A 12,586-nucleotide genomic window follows, 5' to 3' on the forward strand; every position below is an offset into this window, starting at 1 on the left:
ATTCCTATCATCTGCATAGGATAATAGCAGGAGAATTAAAATTAGTACATGATATCCTTAAGGATAAAATTAATTCTTGGCAAAAACATGTAATAATTAATAGCTCATAAGAGACATCTTCATATGGGAGGGGAGCTGTTGCATTATGGGAGATTGAGTCAATGTCATGAGACAAAGTATATGTGAGCTGCTGTATGGAAAATGAATTTGCTCTGTAAACTTTCACCCAAATCACATTTTTTTTTAAAAAAAAGACATCTTCATAAGAGATTTGTCAATTTTAATTTGCATTTGACAATAAAAGAACACACCTGCTTCTAAATGTCACTGTTTTTTGACTTAGAGACTGTGCTGGTTCAGCAGCTTTAGAGAATAAATTAATTTCCATATGAACTGCTTATATGAGGAACTTTTACCTTTTTTTTCCTAGAAGAAAAGTTCCAAATATATCTCATTACTTAAGTTGGCCTACTTTGGATGGAATATAAAAAAGTGAGCCAACACAATTATTGGCACTGCAATGCCAACTGTCTCCATCAGGTGGCAGTGTACTTCCTCTTTTTTCCTTGGTAAATTTTGTGCCGTCAATCTATTTATTTGAGAACTGATTTACTCTATAGATCCATGGTCCTCAATGAGGGTAGTTCCCTAGGGTGGAAGTTTGTGGAAGTACTTAACTGCCACTGTTGTTGCTGTCAGGTATTGTTAATTTGGTTTTAACTCATAGCGACCCTATGTATAACAGAATAAAACACTGCCCCATCCTGTGTCCTGCATCATACGTCCAATAGTTGCTGTGTTCGAGCTCATTGTTGCAGCCACTGTGTCAATCCATCTCATTGAGTGTCTTCCTCTTTTTTTGATGACACTCTACTTTACCAAGCAGTCCCTCTGGATAACATGTCCAAAGTGTGTGAGATGAAGTCTGACCATCCACACTTCCAAGAAACATTCTGGCTGTACTTCTTCCAAGACAGATTTATTCATTATTCTGGCATTCCATGGTACTCTCAATATTCTTTGCCAACATCACAAATGAAATGCATCAATTTTTCTTTGGTATTCACTGTCCAACTTCCACATGCGTATGAGGTGACTGAAAAATACCATGGCTCGGGTCAGGGACACTTTTATCTTCAAAGTGGTATCTTTGCTCTTAAACACTTTAAAGAGGTCTTGCGACAGACTCGTCCAGTGTAATTCGTCATTTGATTTTTTTTTTGACTGTTATACCTCCATGGGTATTGATTGTGGATCTAAGTACAATGAAGCCCTTAATAACTTCAATCTTTTCTCTTTTTATCATGATGTTAATTATTGGTCCAGTTGTAAGGATTTTTGTTTTCTTTATGCTAAGGTCCATACTTAAGACAGTAGTCTTTGATCTCATCAGTAAGTACTTCAAGTCCTCTTCACTTTCAGCAAGCAAGATTGTATCATCTGCATATCCCAGGTTGGTATTTTTTTTTAATTCCTGCATATCACAGTTTGTTAATGAGCTTTCCTCCAATCCTGATGCCCTGTTCTTCTTCATACAGTCCAGCTTTCCAGATTATTTGCTCAGCATACAGATTAAGTAAGTATGGTAAAAGGATACAACCATGATGCACACCTTTACTGATTTTAAACCATGCAGAAACCCTTTGTTCTGTTTGAACAATAGTCTCTCGGTCTATGTACATGTTCCTCATGAGCACAATTAAGTATCCTGGAATTCTCATTCTTTACAATGGTATCCATAATTGGTTATGATGTACACGGTCAACTGTCTCTGCATAGTCAATAGAACACAAGTCTCCCTGTGTATTCTATGCTTCCTGGTATTCTATGCTTTCAAGAAGATTGATCTGATATCAGCAATAATATCTCTTGTTGTACATCCTCTTCTGAATCCAGGTTCAATATCTGGCAGTTCCTTGTCAATGTACTGTTGCAACTGTTTTTGAATTAACTTTAGCAAAATTTTACTTGTCTGTGATATTAATGATATTGTTTGATAATTTCCACATTCTGTGGGATCACCTTTCTTTGGAATGGGTACAAATATGGATCTCTTCCAGTCAGTTGGCCAGGTAGCTGTCTTCTAAATCTCTTGGCAGAGCCAAGTGAGTGCTTCCAGAATTGCATCCATTTGTTGAAACATCTCAATGGGTATTCCATCAATTCCTGGGGCCTTGTTCTCACTAGTGCCTTCAGGGCAGCTTGGATTTCTACCTTCAATACCATCAAGTTCTTGATATATGCTGTTGTTGTTGTTGTTATGCGCCGTCGAGTCGGCCCGACTCATAGAGACCCCTCCTTGGGTTTCTGAGGCAGTATCACTACGGAAGTAGGATTGCCCAACCTTCCTTCCGAGGAGTGGCTGGTGGGTTTGAACCGCCAGCTGTCTGGTTAGCAGGCAAGTGTCTTAGCCACTATGCTACCAGAGCTCCTGATATATGCTACCTCCTGAAATTGTTAGTATACTGACATTTTTTAGACAGGTCTGGGATTGCAATACTTTGTGCTGTATAAGCCAGTCCCTTACAACTAAGATAGGTCTGTGCAGTGCAGTGAATTGCTTAATATGGCCCTTCTACTATTGTCCTCCATTTCGGGATATACTGTAAATCCTAGTTTCTATGCTTGTTTAGGGGGGAATGCATCTTTAGTCCTGCCTTGCTGGAGGGTGAGACTCAAGTCACCCTTTAGCTTCCTTGAGACAGCAACCCTCATCAGACCCACCAATTCAGGTTTGCCAACCCCTGCAACCATGTGAGTTGGGAGAATCCTCCAGACCTACCCACAGACCTGAGACTTGCCAGCCTCCCAGCCTCTACTACCACCATGTGAACCATTTCCTTGGGAGTCCGTGAGTTCTGTGAGATGTTACAGTGAAATATGGAACCCTAAGACAGGAGGGAGATTACTGAGGGGAGAAGGAGGAGTTGGTATCAGAGATGATGGAGTGGCACAGCAGTTTGGAGACATTGGACATTTGGGACGTCTTTAACCATCATAGGGACCAGACTTGTGCTGATCTTTCTTTAAGCATCATAGGGACCAGGCTTGTGCTGATCTTTCTAAAAGAAATTATTCAAGCACTCTGCATCTTGTAAAACTTTCCAGTGTCTTCCTGGATATATAAGTGGGTTATGCTTTGTTTTACCTATAAACACAAAGTATTTGTCCCCTATGTTTTTAATGAACAAATCACTTTTCTAGAAATTAACTACTATGTAAATTGATGAAAGATGCAGGGTTCAAGCATGCCAAAAAGCTGGAGACCTTCCTCAAAGCTGCTTCTTAAATACTGGAAGCAGACCACATCCCTAAAGCAGCTACTTAGCTGCTCCAGTAGATTCTACCATGGAATTGATTGCCAATCTCACCATGGGGTATAACTACATCCAGCTGCCCAGCCACTCAACCAGGCTTAGCCAAATAACAACTTTAACTACCACACTGTATTTTTGTTTTCTTTAGGATTTCACCAAAATGTGTTCACTATTTTAGAAAATAATGTACTCATTTGCCACACCACTCATAATACTTAAGTCATTAACATAACACATTTGTGATCAGTGTATTCACAATTTGTATATGGATTCAAGCATTTGACTTTATTCTTGTGGTTTTAGGTATAGTCGTGTCAGGGCATGCATATATGAAAACTCCTAAATACTTACTTTTCTTCTATTGGTCCTTTATATTAATTAGGGCAGTGTGTGTGTGTGTGTGTGTGTGTGTGTATGTGTGTAAATTATGGATGTATTGGGGTTTCATTATTTAGGAATTTTATTTCAGGATGAAAAGGGAGCATTGGATCTGACAGGGTCAAAAACCATGGCTGTAGCATTTGCACTTTTTATCATCCTCAACAGGAAAGAAGGGAAACATGAATAAAACACACACACAAATACCTAACACACGCTCTCTTATTTGCCTGGAAAATGGAATCTGCAATTCTCAGTGCCAATATTCAAACAAGCCTCTAGGCCAATCTTACAGAATTCTAAGTACTTCATTAATGTATAATAATTCCTCTGCCTTTCAAAGGATAATTCGTGTTTCTTGCCCACTGATTTTGACGCAAAAGGTTAACATGCTTGGCCAAAAGACTGGAGGTCCTAGCCTACCCAGAGGCACCATGAACAGAAGGATTAGAGATTTACTTTAAAAAAATAAGCCGATGGAGCACTGTTTTACCCTGACAGGTATGGGGTCACCATGAGTTGGAGTTGACTCAACAGCAACCAGAGGACCCTGTGTATGCATTATGCATGTTTTCTTGGAGATCAGGTTTTTGAAAAGGCTCCATTCTTGCCCAATGGGGGACAAAAGACCCTTAAAGAAGAAGAAGAAAACCAAAATTGTATCTATTCTCATTTAAGTGGAGGTAAGCTATAAGGAAGCCTTGGAAAAGCATACTGGAGTGAAAGAAGAAAGTGAGTCTTTGTTCCATTAGGCAATTTGTTCTCTGTGAATTTAATTTACTCATCTGTAAAAGGAACTTAATTTGTTCAGCAAATATTTGTTGAAGTGCCATGTACTTGCTCTCCTGGACCTGTATTCTAGGGCAGAGACAGTTCATGACCAAGCTACAAAATAATTACAATCTACTATCATATCAAATGGGACTCTGGTAGCATAGTGCCTAACACACTTGACTGCTAACCAGAAGGCTGGTGGTTCAAACCCACCAGCCACTCCTCGGAAAGAATGTTGGGCAATCTACTTCCATAGTGATACTGCCTCGGAAATCCAACGAGGGGTTGCTATGAGTCGGGTCCAACTCAACGGCACGTAACAACAACAACAACAATCATATCAAATAAACTATATGAAACAAATAAGCAAGTCATGGGAGAGGGTCACTGAGGGATGGGTAGAGAGGTGAGTGGGAGCTTCTTTCTCTAGATAGGGTGGCTATGGAGGGAATCCTGGAGGAGGTGAAACAGATCTAAAGGATAAGAAAGACCAGGTTTCCAGATATCAGAACAAGAAGGGTCCAAGTAGAAGGAACAGCAGGTATAAAGGCTGTGACTTAAGAAGGAGCTTGATGGGTCTGAGGAAGAGAAAGATAAGTTAGGGTGGAGGGTAGTGAGCCCTGGGGTCATAGGCCAAGTAGACAGGCCCAAGAGCAGGCAGGGCCAGACCATGTCAGGCCTTTGCCAGTTTCCCGCCTGTGGTCTCAGGAGAAGACTTGCCTCTAAATCAAGTTCAGGGAGTTGGGCATTGTAACATTCGACATTTCAGTGACTGATTTAGTGTGTGTGTGATGATATTAAGTGACTGTTTTTCAAATCTAACAATGACCAGAAAACCTGATTTTTCATCCACAGACAGGGAAACAATTTACTCCACTGAATAAATTTCAAACGAACAGTGGGGGACCGAATAAAGTTACTTTCTTATTACTTCCCTAAGTTCTGCTGGATCACCGCTGTTTATCACAGTGATGCATCAGTCCCACTGTCCCCAGCTGTGATTCAGAAACTGAATGTGTGACTCACAAGATTATCTAGGAAGGAAATATAACCATAGATATGTTGGTGGGAGATTTTAATCTATAAGAATTTAGATCTTAGACTTCTAAATTGGAGCAAGAGAAGAAAGGGACAGGGAGAAAATGAGATGGGCAGTGAGGAGGATCATGGAAAGGTTGTAAACTATAGGTATTCCCCGCTTGTCTTAGGTTGGATTCTCCAGAGAAGCAAAACCAGTGAAGTGTGTACACACACAGAGAGACTCGTTTCAAGGAAATGGCTCATGCAGTTATTGAGGTCGATGAGTCCCAAATGTGTGAGTCAGGCGTGAGGCTAGAGGCCTCTCCTGACTAATGTGGTTGCAGGGGCTGATGAGCCCAAAACTGGCATGTCAGATGGCAGGCTGCTGGCTCATGTCCCAAGAACCAGATGTCAAAGAATGACAATTTGGATGCAGGATAGAGAGAAAGCAAGCTTTGCCATAACTTCCAAATATACTGGATGCAGACCACACCCCCAAGGAACTCCCCTTTCAACTGACTTGCTGCTCACATCAGATTACAAAATGGAGGATGATTAAATACTATCTGCCAAACCACTCAGAATTATGGCCTAGCCCAATTGACACATATCCTTAACCATCACACCAACAACATATTCTAATTAGGATGAGCTGCACATATGGCCATCTGTTTGTTTTTGGTACATCTTACCTTTAGTAATATGTACTACAAACAATGTTGCAGTGCATAATTTGCTGATGTTATCATTCTCAGATGTTCACTTCCAGACATTGAATGTTATGATTTATAAAGATACTGGTAATAAAAAGCAAAAATAAAGAAAACTGGTGTGTGTGGGGGAGGTATTGAATTTACATCAGAATGGACTTAGGACAGTCATTGGATGGAACTTCATAGTAAGGGACAATCTATACTCTGACAAACAAAGATCATGAGACACATATGAGTTTTGAGTTTGGAGCTCTGGTGGCATAGTGCCTAAGGCATTGACTGCTAACCAGAAGGCTGGTGGTTCAAACCCTCCTTGGAAGGAAGACTGGGCAATCTACTTCTATAGAGATACTGCCTCAGAAACCCAAGGAGGGGTTGCTATGAGTAGGGATCAATTCGACGGCAGTGAGTTTGATTTTTGTGTGTGTGTGTGGTGTTTTTTTGCTTTTGAGTTTTTTAGATTCTATCTAGTTACATTTCAAGAAAAGTGGTGTGGGTAACTGAATGAGTCCATAAGGTTTTCACCAATGAAAAAGACAGAGAAAGTGCAGTAAATAGAGATACCCAAATTTATAACTCAAATGATATAAGCATTAATAAAATTCTGAATATCTAAGAAATTATTTTAGAGCATGCAACAGTTACTCTTCACACAACAAAATTTTACTTAGCCCTGCTGTGTGTGGAGTCCTTGTGCAAACAGTTGATGTGCTCAGCTGTTCACGTCCACCCACAGGTACCTTGGAAGAAGGCCTGGTAATCTATCTCTGAAAGATCGGCCATCGAAAACTCTATGGAGCCCTGTTGTGCTCTAACATATGTGGAGATTACCAAGAGTCAGAGTCCACTCAGGAGTGACTGTTTTTTTTCTCAAGTGGTGTGGTAGGCACTGGTAGGTGCTGAAGATTGAGCTGAGAATACGCCCTGGCTCCAGAATGTTTGACTTCTTTCTCCTGCATCAGGCCACAGACAATATCTTGGAACTATAAGATCATTACTGTCTTCATTTCACTGCCTTCAAGGAAAGTGCTGGGGAGAATGAAATAAGGTGTTCCACCTGACTCTTCTAGATATTGGAGCTATTTTCAATTCATGATTCAGTTGTAAGGTGACATTGTTTATCATGGAAAACCCATTCCTGTGGGAAAGGGAGGTTGAACAAAGAACAGGGCCTTGAGGGCAGACAGTGTAAAGACTCAATAGGGGAGCCCTGTTGTTCTCTATCTTCAGCCTCTGAGTCCTGAGGCACTCTGGCTGGGCACTGCCATCAGCTGGAGAGAGGGTCATTCTAGGAGAGGCTTTGGGTAGCTGGAAAGCAGACTCTGAGCGGGATTTCCCCTCCACTCCAGCAAGACCAAAGGAAACACTGACATGAAGTGTTCCCACAGTCAGCTTCCAACCTCAGCCATTACCTTTTCTTTTTTTCTAAATATCACTTGAACTCATCAATTCTTCTGTAAAACCACTGCCAAAGTTTAGGTAGTTCATGCTGAAATTATTACCATGTTCTTCTCTTTGCTTTTTGCAGCATTTCCCCCATTTCCAGACCTTCATGCCACCATGCACATGAGCTAGTTGCTGTGCACGGCTCTGGTGCCGGAGACTATTACAATCCTAACCCTTGCCGTCAAAGTGTTGGCCATTCCTCCATCCTTCTAGTTTCATTCCCCCCAAGTACATGTGCTCCGTGGCATCTATGTCATACTTACAGCAGATCTTCTCTGAGCACTGGCTGTGTGGTCTGAGTCTTTAGATGTTCCTGAAGCCCTAGCTGGCCACTTTCTAGATGCGTGATCTCACTCAAGTAACCCCACTTCCCTGAGATCCAGAGACCTCATCTATAAAATGGGTATAACAGCTGTCCTATTTAAGAGGGATTTTGAGGATCAAATGAGAAATACATGAAATTACTTTGCAGTTGTCACAGCTGTTTCCACCCATGAAGCACTTTACATCATCCGGAGTGGGTACTTAACAAAGGATACTAGACTCCTCCTCCAAGGCTCATGTCACTCAGCACATTGCCCTTCATTGGTCAGCTCAACTTGCACAGAGCCTGGTACACCCAATGAGTGAATGATTGACATAATAGAATATGAAGTGCAAAATTAAACACAAATATGTTACTACTGCTAGGACTCTGCTACTTCTGAGATTTTCGTAAGTTATTCCAGGACATGAAATACTTTTGCTTCCATTCAAGACAAGTTTTCTATGAAGTTACCTCTCAACATCCATTTCCATCAGGAATGCTTCCCCTAACTTAACCAACTTTCCTTCCTCAACCAGCCAGTTTTGCTAACAAAATCTATGACTTCCCCTCTTCCTCAAAACACTAACTGGTAGTAGTTGATGATTATTAACTTGGTTGTTACTACATGGCATATATCAGTTGATCAAATTTAATGTTTTGGCCTATTTTCTAAATCAGACTAATTCCTTGAAGAAGAGGACCAAATGCTGGGGGACCCAGACCTCACCTCTACTTTATCTCCCATACCTGTAAGCAGTCAGCTTTGAGTTACCAAAATTCTTTAACTTGTTGTCCTAAAAATAGTGTGAGGATTGAGGGAGAACATTAATGCAAAACTACCAATGTTGAACTTCTCCATTTATTCATCAACAGTCTCCTCTATATTTATGTTTTCCTCATACTGTATGCAATAGGAGGGACAAAAATGTCATTCTTGAGGTTCTTCTTGGGTTTATTTAATGTATTGTTCACTAAATAGAAGAACAAACTACTTGTCAGAGTGTAAGATTGACAGACTGCACATTTGCTTGAAAGTAAAATGGGTGGCATTAGGAACCAAGATCTATCTCCAGTCATATCGAGATGTCACCTCCCCACGTTCATCTCCCAGCTCAAGGATTCCCATGCATTCCACCAGCGAGCTGCTGGATGAGGCAAGCAGGTGGCTTTAGCTATCTTTCTGTCAGATGGGACTCCAATTCTGCTTGTGATAAACACAGCCCTGAGTAACCAATTTCTACATAAGCGATTTCCCAAGTAACAGCCTGTAGGGTCAGTTTTCTCCTGGGAAAGGGCAGGTGGAGGCCTCCCTCCCTCTTCTGCCTGAGGTGTTAATCTAGGCCTCACCCTTAGGGCCCAATTTCCACCTTTGATGACAAGGCTGAACAAAGCACTATTCATCCTGCGTGTCAGATAACCACTCCCCTGAGCTCTAGATACACCCAACAACCACATCTGCAACAGCCTTCCTTCAATTAAGTTATTTAAAAAAAAGACACTGCTCCACTGTAAACCTTTGTTTCTCTAATGTGAGGGCTATTAACGTTTTATGAGGGAGTAAAAATGTTTCCTGAGCTTCAGTCAAATCCCTTCACTGTACAACAAAACCATCAGGTGGTATAGGTGCTAGAAGGGGGACATCCCCCCTGCAGATCAGGGCATGTGCAGTGACGCAGCAGAGGAAAGATGATGGACTGGGAGCTGGAAAAAATAGACTCTGATCCCAGATCTCCCACTTACTAGCTGTGTAACATTAGGCTAGCCTCTTAGCTTCTGTAAGTCACAAACCTAACAAAGGTTTTAGCTGTATCATAAAGTTGCTGGGTGAACTTAATGAGGTAGTATAAACTGTTCTAAAAAAAAAAAAAATAGGGCTAGACATGCACTGCTCTTTGGCTTCTGAACAACAACCTACCTGGGGATGCTAGTGAGATAGGTCATGACATTCTGGAACTCCTTGTCTGGGATGTCACTGAAAGCTGGGTAGTCTGGAAAGGTGATGACTGGGCATCCATCTTGTCCTCGTCCACCTACGAAGAAATGCAAAGGTGGTCACTTAACTTTGTTCCAGTGGAACAAATGTTTTCTGATTGGTCTTCAACAATAAGTTAGAATTATTTTTAGTAAACAGCAAGTATTTCTGATGCTAAGCAGGTTTCAGTAGTACTGAAAAAAGGCCTGGCCATGGACTTCCAAAAATCAGCCAACGAAAACCCTAAGATCACAACAGTCCAGTTCCATTGTATGAGGGGTCCCCATGAACTGGGGGCCAACTCAATGGCAGCCAGCAACACTGTAGTTCAAATTAGAGTATTCTTTTTTTATTTCAAAAGGAATGCATGTTTATTGAAGAAAATATGTGGAATGAAGAAAATAGCGTGAAGAATTAAACACATCACCTATCATTTTGCTACCACTGTGGAACCACCATAATATTTTGGCTATTTCCTTCCAAACTTTATTCTATGTTTTTTGTACTTAATTGGGACCATATTGAATAGACAAGTCTGCTTTTTTTCTAACATTGTATATCAAATAGTGTCATAAATGATATAGCCGTTATTTTATGTATTCACATAATACCCCATTCAGGCACATGCCCTAACTATTTACGTAACCATTCTTTTAAGGTAATTTGATATTTTTTTCCCCCCAATATTCTATCTTTTAAACATTTTAACTCTGGCGGGAGTTGTCCCTTATTATGTGTGACTCTTCTGTGAACAAAAGCTCAGAACGAGGCAGAGCCTGTTTATTCAGATCATAAAAACACATTATCTTTCATATTACAAATGTAACAGATATTTTCATATGTTCTAAAAATTCAGCTGAATTTTTATGTATTGGCTCAGATGAATTTTCATCTCATTTTCTTGTCTCTCTGGTATTTGTTTCTATATCAGAGTAAAAATGGGAATGCTAAAAGGCCTTGGGGAGGCTACTGTATTCCTTTCTAATTTCTGTGGAATGGAAGAAGTCCCAGAAATGGCATCCAAAAAGCATGAGCATGCACTGACACAAAAAGGCCCACACTTTTTGCACAAGATGCTCCAGCACGCATCTGCTACCTAAAGTTTCACAGGAAATTTCAAAATGACACTGTCTACACATCTCATTCTACAGTAAGAGCACTTAAGTTTTCATTTTTAATATGAGGAACTCTTATAGCATCTTTGTTGTTGTTAAGTGCCATAGGGCCTATTTTCAACTCACAGTGACATCATACAATACACGAGAACTGGCCCATAAGGTTTTCTAGGCAGTAATCTTTACTGGACAGATTGTCAGGGCTTTCTCCTGTGGAGACTCTGGATAAGGTCAAACTGCCAACCTTTTGGTTAGGAGCCAATTAGCGGCCAAGCCCTTAACCACTGTACCACCAGGGGTGTTCCTTAACCTCCACAGAACTCTTTATGCTCCTGAATGAATTCTCAGTACCCTTCCTCCTTCTAACTATTTTCATTTTTTGACCCTCTACCTCTCCAAACTTTTATTACCGTGTCAATCAAACTCTACTTATTAGGCAACTATTCTGTGCTCTTTGAGGAGTTTCTGATCTTTTGATATTTATAATCTTATTAAGAGACATAAGTATCTGTGGGGGAAAAAAATCATTAAACTCCATGGCAAGTATATGTAGAATTCCAGGGAGAGAGAGATTAATGCCAGATGGGAACAGCCAGAGAAGGCTGTTGAAGAGGAGAAAACAGAAGTGGGTTGGAACGGAATTACTCTCTCTCTCTCTCTCACTGCTGTTGAGTCGGATCTGACTCATAGCAACCCCTCCTTGGGTTTCCAAGGCGGTATCACCGTAGAAATAGATTGCCCAACCTTCCTTCCAAGGAGCGCCTGGTGGGTTTGAACCATCACCCTTCTGGTCAGCAATCAAATGCCTTTAGTACTACGCCATAGGCAAAGTATATTACTGGGAAAGAGATCAGAATGTAAGCAAAAGAATAGCAGGGAATATATGTATAGGTGAGGGGTGGGGTAAGACATTCCTGTCTAGGCCTATGAGATTCAGGGAATAGTAAAAAACAGAACAAAGCAACAACAACATGACCTAGATAGATCATAATCATATCTTTGGGAGCCACCATACCGAGGTATTTTGACATTCCTAAGCAGAGATATAACATGACCAGAACTATGTTGTAGGACACCTGTGTAATAGCTGTGAATTGTACTGAGTGGAAGAAAAGGATCTGAATATAGGTAGAACTATGAGGGGATTTTTCCAAGAAAAGATACACCTCAGACTTTCTACAAAGGAATATTGGAGAAGTGTTTTAAGAATCAGAATTGGCCGGAGGGTTTGTAGCTTGGGATCTTGAAAGAGTAGAGGTAATCAAAATGAGGTAGTTGGGGTAAGTTTGGGGAGAGCATGTGAGTTTAGTTTTTTACATGTTTTATTTGAGGTGTTGTTGTTGTTGTTAAGTGCCATCGAGTCGTTTCTGACTCATAACGACCCCATGCACAGCAGAACGAAACACTGCCTGATCCCGTGCCAGCCCCACAATCCCTGCTATACCTGAGCTCATCATTGCAGCCACCGTATCAATCCATCTCGTTGAAGGCCTCCCCCTCCTTCGTCGACCCTCCACCCTACCAAGCATGACATCCTTCTCCAG

The 12,586-nt window shown here is 41.0% G+C and overlaps 1 protein-coding gene across 1 annotated transcript in view; it reads right to left on the bottom strand.

Moving 5' to 3' along the window:
• Positions 1–12,586, bottom strand: part of MCF2L (MCF.2 cell line derived transforming sequence like) — a 342,209-nt gene that overhangs the window by 130,045 nt on the left and 199,578 nt on the right. The window contains exon 3 of the mRNA XM_042781158.1: positions 9,871–9,985. Within this exon, the coding sequence (XP_042637092.1) occupies positions 9,871–9,985 (115 nt within the window). The remainder of the gene's footprint in view (positions 1–9,870; positions 9,986–12,586) is intronic.

This window comes from Orycteropus afer, unplaced genomic scaffold, assembly GCF_000298275.1.
Source record: "Orycteropus afer afer isolate SDZICR_OR568_19922 unplaced genomic scaffold, OryAfe1.0 scaffold00089, whole genome shotgun sequence".
Classification (NCBI taxonomy): Eukaryota; Metazoa; Chordata; class Mammalia; order Tubulidentata; family Orycteropodidae; genus Orycteropus; species Orycteropus afer.